Source organism: Mastomys coucha, unplaced genomic scaffold (genome assembly GCF_008632895.1).
Source record: "Mastomys coucha isolate ucsf_1 unplaced genomic scaffold, UCSF_Mcou_1 pScaffold8, whole genome shotgun sequence".
Taxonomy (NCBI): Eukaryota; Metazoa; Chordata; class Mammalia; order Rodentia; family Muridae; genus Mastomys; species Mastomys coucha.
Genome location: NW_022196914.1, coordinates 74,413,751 through 74,430,324, shown reverse-complemented (window position 1 = coordinate 74,430,324; position 16,574 = coordinate 74,413,751). Strand labels below are relative to the sequence as shown.

At 41.2% G+C, this 16,574-nt stretch overlaps 1 protein-coding gene across 3 annotated transcripts in view; it reads right to left on the bottom strand.

The window, feature by feature from the left end:
• The window catches only part of Arl15 (ADP ribosylation factor like GTPase 15), a 368,073-nt gene that overhangs the window by 229,762 nt on the left and 121,737 nt on the right, over positions 1–16,574 (bottom strand). For all 3 annotated transcript variants that reach the window (XM_031360590.1, XM_031360591.1, XM_031360592.1), the window contains one exon: positions 9,948–10,092. In XM_031360590.1, coding sequence (XP_031216450.1) covers positions 9,948–10,092 — 145 coding nt within the window. The remainder of the gene's footprint in view (positions 1–9,947; positions 10,093–16,574) is intronic.

The window sequence follows — 16,574 nt, the reverse complement described above, 5'->3', positions numbered from 1 at the left end:
AGAGAGAGAGAGAGAGAGAGAGAGAGAGAGAGAGAGACCCCTGTGCTGAAAAGCTGTGTGTACCCAGGCCTGAAGCAAAGCCTCTCCAGGTGTCTGGCCTCTGGGAAATCAGGGACAGTCTTGTGCCAATCACAATACTCCTACAGGCACCAAAATTCCCCTGCAGGAGATTTGAATGCTTGAATATATCTACCTACCCCACGTGGATATTCTATGGATTAAACAGCCATGGTTGTGAAATCCTGGAAACAAAAGCCCTCCACAGATGCTAAACAGTCTATTAGTGGTTATGTTCATGACAAAACTCAAGAATGGATTTTCCAGAAAAGCAGGGCAGGTCCCAACTTCCAAAAAGAAAGTTATATGGAGCACAGTGGTAATGTTTAATTGGCTCTGACAACAGTCAGGGACTCAACAGAGAAGTAAAAGTCTTTCAGAAATGGCCACAACCATAGGCAAAATCCAACTTTAGAAGTTTATTACTCCAACAGGCAGATAATGTGACTGTTACTACCTTTAGCTCTTTGCAGATCCTCATAATAAACTAGCTTAAAAACTATCAATGGTTCAAGCAACTAAAGTAACCAAGAAATTTTATTTATAGGAATATAAAGGTTTCTGTGAAATGTTCATGTTTTCTCCTCAGAGTGAACACATGTAGCTAGATTTATACTACAAATGTATTCATCATCTCCCTACTGCAGTCTCGGGTTACTGCTGCTCAGAGTCGAGATCTGTAGTTCAGAGAGAGAGAGAGAGAGACAGAGACAGAGACAGAGACAGAGAGAGACAGACAGAGAAGAAATGAAAGACACAAAGAAAGAATGAAAGAAATGAACTTTTCATGGAAGAGAAGCAATGCTTCTCTCTTTTGGTTAATTTAAATAGATTAAACATAACTAAGGGGGTAAAATAACATTTTCCATTTAACTAAGAAGAAAAGAAGCCATACTATATGTTATTTCTGTTTACAGTGGTTGGATGAGGTAAAGAGTTAATATTTAGTAGAGTTAAAAAAAAAAATCAAAAAAATTCTCTCTGAGGATTTTAAGAAATGAAAGCAAGGGCTGAAGAGTAAGAAGTCTGGGTTCATTCAAATCTTGGTTCTACCCATTACTAGCTGCTCTATTTTAGCAGAGAAGTCCTTTCCAAACTGTTTTGTTTTGTTTTGTTTTAAATGCATGTTCCTTCAGACTCTAACAGAGTGGCAAACCCCCATGGTACCATCATTGCCCTCCCCCAATAGGAAAGGGAAGCTAAGTGCTACATGGAATACTTGAACCCAGGTCTTGTCACCAGAGCCGTGCAGTGTTGCGGTGACTCCTGCATGCACCAGTGAGCAGGTGGCTTTACACTAATGTGCTTCCTATTGAGCTAAAGCTGTTGGCTCTGACTGGGCAACACGTGTGACTAATAAGCCCACACATTTATTTTCCTTTGTGTCTATAAATAATCTGACATGAGCAACCCAAACTAATTTTCTTTTCAGGTCTACATAACATTGCTGTTTTACTTATTACTGGAACAAAAATACTACCGTGAATTTAGAAAGACCTTCTTGCTAGACATTATTTAATAAGACCTGGAAATCAGGAAAGGAAGTGGTAACTGCCAACTGACTGAACGGGGATAGCATGAAGACCTCCTGCTTCTTCAGATCCTGAGCCCTCTGACAGCCCCTCTGTATGTCTGTGCTGATGTGACAAGACACTCCCTCAGAGTGCTCGAACTCATGGCCATATTTTCATAAGGACTTGGGTTTGGATTTTCAGCTATAAAATGAGCAGAGTAGCTCCTTTCAATTTCCTCTAAAATTAGGATCCTATTATTTATAATAAACAAGAAGGAGAAAATAATAGTAACAGCTGAGTCGATTCTTAATTCGATTCAAATTCTAGAATTTGGCCAGAGACCTCAGGGGTAGGTTTCCCTGGGCACCACTCAAATAGCAGGATGGCCGAAGCCTGAGTTACCCGCTCATTTTTTCCTGGCCTATCTAAGCTACATTACTAAGACTGAAACCTCCCCTAAGACTTAACCCCACAAATTTTAATAAATATATGACTTGCTAACTCTCTGGGGAAATAATTGTTTGCATAGCCTCTCGGTCGATGTTTTGCAATCCTCAAATCTAACAAAACCTGTAATACAGGGGAGATGGATTTGAAAGTTTTGTAAAGGGAAAACATTCCTGGAATTGTAACAAACTTAGTCTGGAAAGGAAGGTCAGGCTAATTTTATCCTTCATGTGTAACACATCAATGATTTACTTGGGCCTGCCCCCCAGGTCCACGTCTCCCCGTCCCCCAAGCCTGCACAAAAGCACTTGCATACTTGATGGTGCTCCTGGATCCCTCTAAAGAACTGAAGGGTTGAAGGGAGGGCACTCCAGAGATCTGGTGGTCTCAACCAGGACCAAGAGCATTATTTATGTCATGACAGTTTTGTGATGTTTGGACAAAAATCCAGCAAAAATTCTTCTCAATAGGATTTCAACATCATAAAAGGAAATTTAATCTGCTGGCATTTGTAAAGCACAATCCTGTAGCAGATACCAAAATTTACTGTTTAGCTTGCTTCTCTGGTTAACCCCTATGTAGCTAATACTGAAGTTATTTTAAACACTTCCCTCAACTTCTTGGGACCTTTTTCTGTCTTTCTTTCAGACTGTCATGACCTTTGTCCACTGACGATTTTTCAAGAGCAGAAATATAAATGTATACGTATAGATCTCCTGAGAGAGACTTTCAACTCTTCAATTCAAAGCACTTCATTTTCTCTCAATTGTTCTTGAGCAATACCAATAAACATTGTTCTAAGCCTCTAGATTCCATTCTTTGGGTTTAAAAAAGAAAGGCAAAGTAAATAATCTACAGCTTAGCAACTGTCTTTATCAACAAGCTCCTAGTACCCCCGGAGGCAAGGTGCTCCTCAGACAGAACTCACCCTTGTTTTCAGACCTAGGGAGAAGCTGCCCAGCCTCTCTTTCTTCCAATAGCTCCTGCTCTCTGGAGGATTTCTTGGCCCGTTGAGTTTTGACAATTTAAGTATCTTTTTAAAATTATGTCAAAGCTGAAAGATTGTTGAAGTTAACGATCCAATAAAATTTGGATTCCCTTTCTTCCTGGAAAAAAAGCAGGCATGCTTGCTTTGCTGAAACTGGGTGGACCTGCCCTTCTTAGGGATTGCTATCAATTCGTAAGAAACCCAGGCTTAACAAAGACCCTCTTCTTAATTGTTGAAAACAATTATTTCACCTTAATTTGATTTATATCTTCAAAAGGTTACAAACAGAGAAATAATTTAGAACAATAAAATTTCCTCATACCACATCAACAGAGTACATTATTATTTTTTTATATATTTCCCCCAGTTTACATTCAAATTCATGTTTCTATAATTTAATTTTTAAAAATGAATATAAATCTAATTTTTCATTTTCTTCAACAGAAGACAATATATACATATTCCAACCTAAACCATTTCCATTGAAGTTCTAAACTTTATTTAACAAGCTCCCTTGCTTCAGGGTACTTACATTGCTTTAAAGTTTTACTTATAAACAATATTTCAAGGAATTGCCTTAAACATATAGTTTCTTTTATATTAGTTATTTACAATAAGTCCCAGTTGTGCCTGTATTAGATCTGTTATTTCTATTTCTTACTATGTTGAGAATTTTTCATCAGAAATCAATGTTGAAAATCTTAAATCATATCAGTGATTTCCTAATTTTTAAATTAAAACTTGACTACTGAACCTTGCTCCACACTGAAGTTTTCATGTAAAAGCAGCTCTGCATTCTGAGTATAGAGGTAACTTGGTTATAGCCTCCTACTAATATGCCACTAAAGTGTATATTGTTGGATTATTGGATTTTAGTATCAGATTAATGCTAGTCGTATAAAGGAAATGTTCAGTTTTCACTCCTCTTCAAATTTCTAGAAAATATAGAAAAGTAATATTTTCCCCTTTCTGCCTACCCTGCAAAATGTTTAGCAAGATCCATAAACAATGCCAATTTAGAGTTTTATTAACTATAATTTCAGTTTCTTCAGGAGACAAGGACCTATCAGGATTCTCTACATCTTGAGTGTGACTGGAGGGTTTGTCTTATCAAAGAAATGTGTACTTCGGGCTGGCGAGATGGCTCAGCAGGTAAGAGCACTGACTGCTCTTCCGAAGGTCCTGAGTTTGGATCCCAGCAACCACATGGTGGCTCACAACCACCCATAATGAGATTGGATGCCCTCTTCTGGTGCATCTGAAGACAGCTGCAGAAAATTACACCGGAGCGACTGGGCCGGAGTGAGCAGGGCAACAGAGGTCCTGAAATAAACAGCAGCCACACACATGATGGCTCACAGTCATCTGTACAGCTACAGTGTACTCATACACATAAAAATGAAATAAAATAAATCGTTTAAAAAAAAAAAAGAAATGTGTACTTCATCCTAATGATCAAACCCTTTGGCAGAAAGCTGATGTTAATACTTAAATCATGTGTATTAAATGTTGCTCTGTCATTTGCAAGGTATTGGCAATTTTATAACTTTCTAAACTTTTTCCTGATCACTGTAGCAAAGCCATACCAATTGTATTTATCTTTTCAAAATAGATAACCAGGTGTCTGGTTCCATTAATCCTTTCTATTATTAATTAGCTTACGTGGCTTTTTAACTTTGATCTTTATCATTTCTCTTCTATTTAGAGTTTAATCTATTATTTCATTTTAGTTTCTCTTTGAAGCTAAGCCCACTGATTTGAGACCCTTCTTTTCTTTCCTTATCTTCTTCTTTTAAGATTTATTTATGTGTTTTACTTGAGTGTCTGTTTATGTACCATATGTGCCTGGGGCTAGAAGAGGGTGTTGGCTCTCCTGGAACTGGAAGCACCATGTAGGTGCTGGGAAGTGAACCCAGATTCTCTCCAATAACAAGTGTTCTTAACCTCTGAGCCACCTCTCCAGCCCCAAGTCACTTCTTTTCTAATACCAGTGCTCAGTCCTATAAATTTCTCCCAAAATACCTTTAAAGAGAGATATCACAAATTCTAAAAAGTTGTCCTTTGGTGCAAGTTGGTTAGATTTCCTCTTGTGAGTTCTCAATTAATAGGCTAGCTAGAAACAATTTAGTTTTCAAATATTTTGGAAACCGTCCTAAGGATGTTCCTGTTAATGATTTCTAGTTCAATCATAAGAAAATGAGAGGCCTGTCCAACCAATCATCTGGGGAGCACACACAGCCCAAATTTACTCAGAACACTGTATGATTTATGTGTATGTAATATGGGATGTGTGTAGGAGGACATCCTCAATCAATTCCATTGGCATGAATTCTGCAAATGACAATGTTTAAAGGCTGGATTGGATATGCCTGTTACAATTTGAAAACATATTTAGGCTAGGAGTCCATATAAACTAACTGGTATTTGCTCTATCTATGACAGTATTGATAGTTATCTAATTTAGCACATGTTCAAAGGCACTTGGGAGGAATGGATATCTTCTGTGGGTGGGTAGGGTGATCTGTAAAAGGTAACTGGGTTGGTGGACAGCACTGCTCAAGTCTACCATCTCTAGACTGACTGCCAGCCTATAATGTTCAATTGGTGGAAGAGAAATTTCCCATTTTAACTCTTAGTTTGTCTACTTCATTTACTGTGTTCTGCACTTTGAAGACCTACCGTTGGGTACATAAGCAATCAGTTCTCTCAGGTAAAATGACCCCCCCTTCATCACTATGCAACAAACTTCATTGTTCTACACATTACTCTTTGCTCTGAAGCTTACAGTCTGACATTGGGGCTTGGCTGTGGTGGCACACACTAATCCCAGCACTCTAGAGGTAGAGATGTTCCTCCCTTGAACCCCTTCAGACTTTCCTTCACTCTCGGATGACCATGTCTACACACATCTACTAGAGTGCTCACTGTCCTCATTAAAGTAAATGTCCATAGCACATTCTCTTTTTTATATGCCCTGAAAAAAAATGATTTAAACATAATCTTATGAAGAACTAAGAAGTAATGATTAGAGTGTATAACTCATCGCCATTCCTTATACACTACTTCCTCATTTATCTAGGTGGTATCCAGCTTAATAATCTACGAAACTGTTCTACATGTATCATTATTTATCATATTGCTACTATAACCATTCAGACTTTCAACTCGACTCTGTTTTCTTTTATTTCTTGGCTGTACCTGACTTACATCATATTATGTAGAATTGCCTGGATTAAGATTCTTTAACCACAGATGCAGGAATATAAGCCCTCAAGGGTGGCGATATTTGACTTATTACCTAATGCTGTGCTGTAGCCTAGCTCAGTGGCAGACACTCAATAAAACACTCAATAAATATGTGATGGATGACTGAAATACAGTTGATGCTTAGCACCCCTCTTTGCTCTCTATCTATTGTTTCTAGACAACCTCATTGAAACCCACATTTTAGTGGTAGCTCAAGTCTATACCTGCTGTTCTAAATTTTTTCTAACTTTTTACTTCAGCATCTGAAACACTGCTAGATGTCCTACCAATACAAAAGAAAAAAAACAAAAACAAGCACCCAAGCACCCATCTTATTTTTCTTTTACTTTAAAACTGCCTGGCTTGTTTTCTCTACTTCTTTTTACTACTTTTACCTAAGCACCAAGTTAGAAACTTGAGTCATAATTAAATTTTCTTTTTTGGGCTGGAGAGATGGCTCAGTGGTTAAGAACACTGACTACTCTTCTAGAGGTCCTGAGTTCAATTCCCAGCAACCACATGGTGGCTCACAACCATCTGTAATGGGATCTGATGTCCTCTTCTGGTGTGTCTGAAGAGAGCAACAGTGTACTCACCTACATAAAATAAATAAATCTTAAAAAAAAAAATGTTTTTCCATCAGCCAATATGACTGCCACTTTCAAAGAATTGATTACATGTGCTCCTAATTCACCAACCCAACAATTATTGTCTCTGTTGGTTCATCTCTCCATATTACAGGTATCTCCCAACAGCTCCTCCATTCTCTAGACCTGACACCAACACATCCTACACTGCTGTACCATGGATCTTGACCAGTAAGACAGACTTTTCTCTGAATCACTTGTTTTATATCCCAAATATCCTTGCCCTATTACTCATGGTTTAGGATCTTAACCATCTAGTGAAGCACTTTTCTAATATAATGGTCACTAGGAAGCCTTTTTTGATCTCTCAGGCTAGAAAACACGTGTAACTTTCAGCTTATACCGTCAAGGACAACCCACATCACATAGCACAACACATATCACACAGTATCTTATATAGGAACTGGCATGTAATAAACAATCAAGTGTGAACCATTTTACCATTGGAAATGTTATCTTCCAAACCCAGTGTAAACCTACTGATGGCAAGGACCTCTAAAGAGGCCTCCGGAGAGGCCCTGTGCCAAGATCAAGATAGCTGCAACTCACAGAATTTTGATATCCAAAACGTTAGCCAACTTGCTATCTAATTCATCAGAAAATCAGCTAACAGAAGTGTTACGATTTGTTCCAGTAAAAGGGAAACATAAATTACTTAAAATTTTTACAGAAACAAATTTAAAACACATTACAATTTACTAATAAATTTTGAAACCATTTACAGGTAAGTTTTCCATTGTTATTCAACACTGTTCTTCTATACAGTGCTGCATGAAGCCTGACGGTGAGGGAAATGGTACTTTTTGTTGTTCTTATACTTAGTTTGGATGCAACCTTACCTAAAAAGAGTTTATAATGTGAATGGTGTTTATATAACTTCACAGCACATCACTGAAAACATAGATTTTTAGAGACAACCATGTGCTTGCATCAGAAATCAGATGAACTTCATTTGAAAACCAGACTTGGCATCCTTCCTCTGTGCCTAGCTATATTAAAATTAACAGATCAGTTACCAGTACTTACTATGGTCATGGTCACCTGCTCTCACCCGTCCCTTACTCGAGAAATAGACACATGTACACTTCTTTATAGACACATTTACATTGCTTCATCTTTTTAAGCTTTGACTCTTAAGGTCTAAAAAGGTCTACATGCTTCTCTTAGTTTTCTCTAAGCCGGAGCTGAACTGATGTGAAGTTCCTGATCACCAACATTTTTCCTACTTAAGAAACCCTAGTGAATGATTTCCTCACCCATCATCAGCTGAGCCAGGAACTGAGTCACTGTTGGCTTCTCTTTCCTTCTTCGTCCCAAGCCAACTGATTACCAAGTCCTGCCAATTCCCTTTGCTCTTGCCATTCTCTGCTCTCCGTTTTTCCTGTGAGTGCCTCACTTAAGGCCTTTAAGTGTACCACCACCACCACCACCATCATCATCATCATCCAGGGGCTCCTCATGGTTCATGCCCCAAATCAAGGCCAGCTTTATCCTTCTCAAATGGATATCTGAGCATGTTGTTTTCTTGCTTATATGACTCTGAGATCTCTGTACATTACAGATGAAGCTAAAATTTCTGAATTTGGTGTAAAAAATTTGCCCAGACTCAGCACTTCTCTTATTATTTGCCACCTGACATACCATGAAACACAGATAGCCGTGCAAAAACACAGTTCTAGGAGGCCCTACCGTGATGCACACTCCCGAGTTCCCATAACTAGGCTTCTCTTTCTTTCTCTTACTAGCCTGGCTTACTCAGCAGTTTCAAATCCAATGGGGAAAACTTTACCATGCATGCCACCTCTGCACAGCACACAGCACTGATAATGGCCTTTTTATAAATCCTAGATGTGAGCTTAAACGTCTTTGTGATCAGTGGACTACATGTCCGCACCACTGGGATCACTTATAACAGCATCAAATGGCAAGTGTTCAAAAGTTGGGCTGAAAGAGCTATGTTTTTATCATCATCCCCGGAAAATGTCTTGCTTTGCTGCTTCTGATGGGTGATTCCGCCTCAGTTGTCCTTTTCTTCACCCACAACTATTCTGCAGTTATTGTGGTGAACACACACTCTCCTATCTCATTGTCAGAAGAGTAAAGAGGAAGTATTAGGGAGGGGTGGAAGTGGGACTCTCAGCTTTGCTGATGGTGCCATTTTGGATTAGGTAATTCCTCGCTGTGGGAACTGCCTCGAACCACAGACTACATGCCAACATCTCGCGCCTCTAACTATTGTATAAGTCAGAAGCATCCTCAGCTAGATACGGCAGCCATAATGTCTTCATAGTGCCAGGTATTGCTCATCTGCATGGGAACACAATACCTCCTGATTTAAAAAACAAAAAAATGACAACACTAATTGGAACAGGAAAGAGGGCTTAGCAGTTAATAGCACTAACTGTTCTTCCAGAGGACCTAGGTTCGATTCCCAGGACCCACATGACTGCTAACAAATACCTGTAACTCCAGTCCCAGGAGATCTGTGCCCTCTTCCGGCACAGATTCAGGTAAAATATGACACGTAAGATAAAAATAAATCTCAAAAAAACATTTTTTTAAACCCCTGTATTTTTGACTGACTTCAAGTCATAAAATATGGTAAAACGCAAAGGATCTATAGCACTCAAACTATCTATCGTTATATGACAAGTGGTGAGATGAGGAAATTCAGTGTACATCACTAGTGCTATAGAGCAAACTCGTGACCAACAAATGACAGCTGATTGCAAGGGAGACAGTCCTCAGTGAAGCTCAAGGCTAGAACTCCCCAGACTCCAGGGCTAGGTTTTTATAAGTATTTTTGTGAGCTTGATTTATTCTATGTCACTGAAAGGAATAGAAAAGGCGTTGCAGGACACAGCTATTGCATGCTAATATTTTTTTTCCAGGAAAGGAGACAGAGGATTTAAAATTGAAATGGGCATGCTACTGAAGCATGAAGTTATGAACTGAATGGGCAGTAGAGGGACATAAACAGCATAGGTTGAAACTGGCTACCCTGGGGACAAGGAGGACATAGAGACAGACGCTTGATAAAACACCCACCTGTCGTTGACACAACGTTCTCCGGGCTTTCGCTGCAGAGCTTGGACAACAGACTGGTCTTCCCAGAGCCCGTGAGACCTATGCAAACCAAGTCATATTCAGGGCGCGCAGGTGGTGGTCCCTTGCAGCAAAGTGCTCGAAAACACTGCCAAGAGAAAGAGATGGAGGCAAACCTCAGTAAACGTTAAAACAACTATACAAATATAAAGATGGTAACTAACTATCCCCATCAGATTTAAGCAGGAATGTGAGAGCTTCAGGTGGAGACTCCCGGGCCATACCACTGTGTCAAAGTAATCAACATTCCTGAGAGTGTTACACACCAGCCGTGAGACCTGTCTACGTTGCCACCATGCTGCTATACATGGCAGGAACAACAGGCACGGGGCTCTAACAGCATCCGACTACCGCACATCCTCTGAACCTACCCAGGAGGAAGCTACAGAAAGCCAATCTCAGAAGAATCCTGTATAATACCTAGTCAGTTTTCTAAAACACCATTGTCTCAAAAGTCGGAGACTAAGGAGCCGCTGCTCACGAAGCACTGGAAGACATAATATGAACTGCAATGCATCTTAGATTAGATCCTGAACTGGGAGGAAGAAAGTGCCATAAGTGACAGTATTGGGACAATAGTGAGGACTGAATATAGACTGCACATTAGATAACAGCGTTGCATAAGGTTAAATTTCCTGAATTAAATAACTGTGCTGTCATTATGTAAGAAAAAAACGTCGTTGTTCTGAGAAAATACATGCTGAAGTACTTGCAGGTGAAGGGTCTTGAAATCTGCAATTAACTGGCTCAGAAACAGTCGAAGGCTCTTACTCCCTCCACCTCCATCTGGCGGGGCGTGTGAGAAAGCAAACATGGAAAAACCCTAACCAATGGCGCTGAGTGAAGAACCCTAAGCCTCTGGTCAAGTTCTGGACTGTTATCTGGGACTGGCCACTGAAGCCAGGACACACAGGAATGAAGTGCCTCTGAGCTGGTTTCGCTGTCACTTTTTTTGTTGTTGTTTGTTTTTTCAAGACAGGGTTTCTCTGTGTAGTCCTGGCTGTCCTGGAACTCACTCTGTAGACCAGGCTGGCCTTGAACTCAGAAATCCGCCTGCCTCTGCCTCCCAAGTGCTGGGATTAAAGGTGTGCACCACCACCGCCCAGCCAGAAGAAGAATCTTAAATCACAAAAGAATCCATGCTCTCAGAGGCAGGCGGATTTCTGAGTTCGAGGCCAGCCTGGTCTACAGAGTGAGTTCCAGGACAGCTAGGGCTACACAGGGAAACCCTGTCTCGAAAATAAAAAAAAAAAAAAAAAAAAAAAAAAAAAAAAAAAAAAAAAAAAGAATCCATGCTCTCTTGGCCTTTGCTAACTTGGGTTTGAGGTTAACTAACCTCGGGGTTCTATGAATTATAATATAGTTTCTGAGCCATACAGACTTCCTTGGTCTTCATGCATAAAGACACGGGTTTGTAGCTAGAGGCAGGCTATCATTCATGAAATGTTTGGTATTTCAATTCATCTCAAATCCAGTTAAGATGTTGCCTATGCACCACTTTGCAGAATCTTCAATGTTCCCAATATTCGTTTGATATGAACACTGATTCATAAGAGACTATAAGTAAAACTAGAGAGAGAAGATTCCAGCCCATTTTGTTTGAGCCCATAGAGAAAAAAAAGACCTATAAAACATTGTGGTGATTCCTTTCAGATAAGATCTGGGTGCTACTTGCCTGCCATACTCTCATGATCAAGCCTAATTATTCCTCTCCCTCATTTCTAACATGTGATCAAGCCTAGTCCATGTGACCCCTGAAATGTGACCTTCTTAACCTTCCTAAGGTTGTGCCGCTTTAATACAGTTCATGTTGCGGTGACCCCAGGCATAAAATTATTTCCATTGCTATTTCATAACTATAATTTTGCTACTGTTATGAATCGTAATGTAAATGCCTGGTGTGCAGGATGTCTGCTATGTGAGCGCTGTGGGAGTTGAGAACTGCTACTCTAGAGTCCACTGGAGTCTCCCCACCTAGTCTGTGGTCACCTAGATACCACCACTCGCCCACTGCTTCCAGGAATATTTAACCCTTGCCCTCTGTTCTCCACAGTACCTACTGTGACTGCTCATAAAAACAAAATCCATTCTATATGCTTAACTTTGCTCAGTGATGTCTCCTGTTGTAAACTCTTATCATGGTGTAGAAGCTGATCCAGACAGGTCGCAGCCAGCATGCTGGCCTCAGGTCCACCACTGTTTCCAAGCCTTGCTGGGCATCTGTCACCTGAGACTTGTCTGCTGTTCCTTCTTCCATGCTGCCGGCTTTGCCAACAGAACTTTGGATTCAGTTTAACCACCCTTTCCCGGGAGCAGACAGCTCTGATGGGAGACTGTGTTAGCAACGGATGTCAAGCTCTCATGCCATGTCTGTGAACTCAGCATACTGACAATTAATGACAATTGCAGTTTTGTATTCCCCACCAGACGGTGGGAGGCACGTGTGTCCGATGTTGTCTCATATCCCCAGTGCCTGGCAGTGAACAAGGCAAAGAAGCTACCCTCAATAAGTCACAGTTGGATGGAGAATGAATGATATTTGAGTTTTACCTTAAAAGGAGAAGAGAAAGCACAAGGGCTAAGAGGATGCTTGATCTCTGGGCCCCTGTGTTTAAAAGGAAAGTGTCCAAGCTAGAGAAACCCTTGGCTTTTACACTTCAACACCAGAAGTTAGCCAAGTCCCCTAAAGACCAGTTTTTGAAGTACAAGATCTACTTTCTCAGTACACTAGAGGTTCTTTTCCCCCAAGTTCATTTTTTCCCTCAGTTTTTAGGAGGTTTTGCTGACTTCTAGTAAACAATTTTATGTTCCTTATTCTACACGAAATTATTAAACTCTAATCATATTTCCTCTCTTCTTTTCAAGTCTGAGGAGTCCTAATGATTTCAGGCTGCTTCCGATGGCTGCCAACCCTACTGTGGCATCATCATCGCTCTTCCTTGGCCTTTACTTGAATTCCACTATACCTTCTCCTACAAGATTAATGACCACAACAGTCAACAGCCTTCTCTATGCCAGCATGCCACTTTCTGGACTCACATGAAGACTGGTTCACACTGTCCGTAACTCTTCCTCATCCCTTAGACTTCTCATGAGTCTAGATAGATCTCTGCATGGGCATATATATTTCCTTGAAGGTGGCCACTGGCTAGCAGTTGTTTACACTGAAGTGTCTTCTACACTAGCTGTTTTGGTTTTTGTTTGGGGAAACAAGGAAGGACTTTATTTCTCTAGAAACCAGCCCCTGGCACACTCAGCTCTTCTATTATAGTTCCTCTGGACCAGCTCCTGGAGGGCATTGGAACTGGCCAGCCCCACTATGTGAATCAACTTACCATAAACCTTAAAAACAACATGAAGTATGTGAGGCTGGAAGGATAGGTCAATGAGTAAAGGTACTTACACCAAGCTGAAGGACCTCAGTTCATTCCCATGTGGCAGAAGGGGAGAGCTGACTCCCACGAGTTATCTATCATCTGACTTCTACAAAGATGCTGTGGTATGCACACATACTAGACAGACAGACAAACAGACAGAAAGGCAGACAGATGATAATAGATAGTAGGTAAAAGATAGATAAATAGATGGATGGATAGGTAGGTAGGTGGTCAGATAGATAGATAGATAGATAGATAGATAGATAGATAGATAGATAGATAGATAGATAGGTAGGTAGGTAGGTAGGTAGGTAGGTAGGTAGGTAGGTAGGTAGACAGACAGATGGGTAGACAGACAGACAGACAGACAGATGGGTAGACAGACAGACAGACAGACAAACAGACAGACAGATTGCCTAAAGTTATACAATTTCATCTCCATGTTCTCTTTAAAATTCAGAAGGCAGCAACTTTCTACCCAAGCCCACCAAAATCTGTATCATCTTTTGAATCATGTCTGGAAGCCTCAGACACTCTGGCAGGAGACACCTGAGCAATAATACTCTGCTCTCTTTCTTCTTCTATTCTCCCCTGGAGTGTCAGCTCCATCCCATGGCTGACTCACACAGCCTGCAATGTCACCCAGCATGACAATGCCCAGGGCACACCCCACCACTGTGCCGAATCCCCAGCTCTGTAGTCCCAACTGCTCCGAGGGAACCCAAACTAAATGTGAATGAGAGAAAAAGCCTCCTCCCTCTTCTGAACCCAGACTAGGGAAATACAGCACAGCACCGTAGAAGAAAAACACTGGACTGGTAGTTCTTACAAAAGAATATTTAAAACATGGCCCAGAAACCTAGGAATACATACGTATTGAAAACCAACGCCATGGTTAACAGAGAAAGTGTTATATTTGGAGCCAATGCCATAGAACTTTTAAGTACGTGCCATTTCAAAGCTGGGAGGAATGTTCGTGCTTTTTAAGTCTGCTCCCAAAACTGTACAGAGTTTTCATTTGTTTCTTGTTTTAAAACCCTAATGAAGCTTTGGATCTTATAGTCAATTTACTTAAAATTACTCACTTTGGCCTCTAGACTATACTGTACCAAAGGTCACTGGGTTTGTCTCCTACAGCAGCCCTCTCATTGTTAAGAGTAAGCCCCTTTCATGGCCGTACAATGCGAGACACAATGCTGTCGGCAGTCCTGACAGCGAGCGGCAAACTCAGGCTTCATTCCCAGGCCAGACACTGCGGCATTGTGTGACTCTGCTCTAGCCCCATAAACCTATCCGTGCTTCAGCTTCCCCGTGATTAACCAGTAACATTTAACACTCTCCGCCACTTCCTTTCTTCAGGAGGATGTTTGGAGGCATGAGTTCAATGCTTTATGCTCCTCAGAAAGGCGCCAGACGGACAAATCACTGTTCACTGTGATGCTCATTTTCCTAAGGTAGCTTGGCTGCTAGTTATCTTCCCTGGGCAAGGGTCTGGCAGCCTAACACACAGCCCAGCTTGGAGCCCCTTCTATCAGCCCAGAGCAGCCACTCATATTCCCAACCCCACCCTAGCTCTCAACCCAGGTTCTGTACACAAAATCCAGGGCCCTGTGCAGCAAGACACAAGGAACGGAGCAGTCTGAACTGTAATCCCGCTCTTGGGGTACCACCATCACCGTCTCCCTTGCCTAGACTATTTCAGCCTTTTCCCACAGGGTCAGTTATTACTTGTTCCTTTTTAGAAAAGAGGAAGGAGGTCATGAGTATTGAGAATAAATTATTTGAGAACAAATAAAACTTCAAGGGTAAAAGAAGGGCTTTGGATAAAAGTCTGGTAGCCAGCCCTACAACGAGATCCTCAGGGTCTTAAGCTTGGCCCATTTTTGTTGGGAACAGTGTTAAACATTTGGCAGATGCAGCCGTGCAGTGAACACAGTAGGTACTTGTTGAATATCTGCATAATGAGTCAGTGCTGAAAAGTACTCACTTGGCATGTAGCTATGGATGTCATGGGCCCTTAAAGACTCCAGCTACCTCCAAACCACACAGTAGTCCTCCAAACAGGGCAAACCCTTGGCCTTCTCACACTGTGACCTTGGTCTTCCCTTCTCTGTCTACTGGCTGAGCCCCTGTTTAAAGTACTGTGGGTAGGGCACTTCTTCAGTCTACTCCTCATTCCTTGGTGTTTGTACACTGCCAGTGCTGCAGGTAAGACCTGTGTGTGTGTGTGTGTGTGTGTGTTTGTGTAGGTATGTGGGTGTGGGTGTGTGGGTGTGTGGGTGTGTGGGTATCTATGTGTTTTCTAACTGAATTTACCAGCTGATAGAAATATGCATTTGGTTTCATTGGTGGTTTTCTAAAAGTTAAACTTTTATAGATTCTGAGGGCGGCCAGCCATCCAAACGGCCAGAGAATTGTCCTGGCACCACATATTTCTGGATGAGAGGCTTGCTGAAAAGCCCTGCCCTGGCATCAGCTCCTGCACTGCCAGGATTCCCTACCATCCCATGGTATGAAATTCCCAGCCTTGTGGGACATGGCAAGGGTTTCAATCAATGCTCTGTTTTCCACCATGAATACAAGATTTAATTCTGAGCACGATTCCAATTCGGTTGAAGCTCTATAGCTGCTGGAAAGTTTTCTTCTGTCGGCTTCAGGTCTTCCCTCAGCCACATGACACTGCCCAAGCCACGGTTTCTTCCTTATTTAAATATAGGCCTCACTAGACAAAAACTGTGATGGCTTCTGTAACAGATAGCTATGCATTTTCTTTCATTTTTAATACAAGGGCAGAGCTGAGCACAGCACTCAGGAAATGCTAGTTTGATTCATGAAACATCTTTGAGTCAAGGCCGTACCTTAAGGGAAAGCTCACCTCTTTCTACATCTGTGTTTCACAGAGTCTGGCCTCATAAATGAGGAAAAGGTGGGTGGATGTTATTTACATTTTTCTCTTTTTAAAAATTAAGCATTTCATATGTATGCATGGTGCATGACTGCTGCCCATGGAGGGACAGTTTCTAAAACTCTTGTCTTTGTTGTTGTTGCCCCCTCTGCCCCTTCATTTTATTAACAAGTGTTGGAGATGGAACTCCAGGCTTCATAAGTGCTCACAATAATCAAATAGGAGTCTGTCTTCTGAAACGGTAATGCAATACAAAATACAAATCAATTCCAAATGTGTGGAAGGATG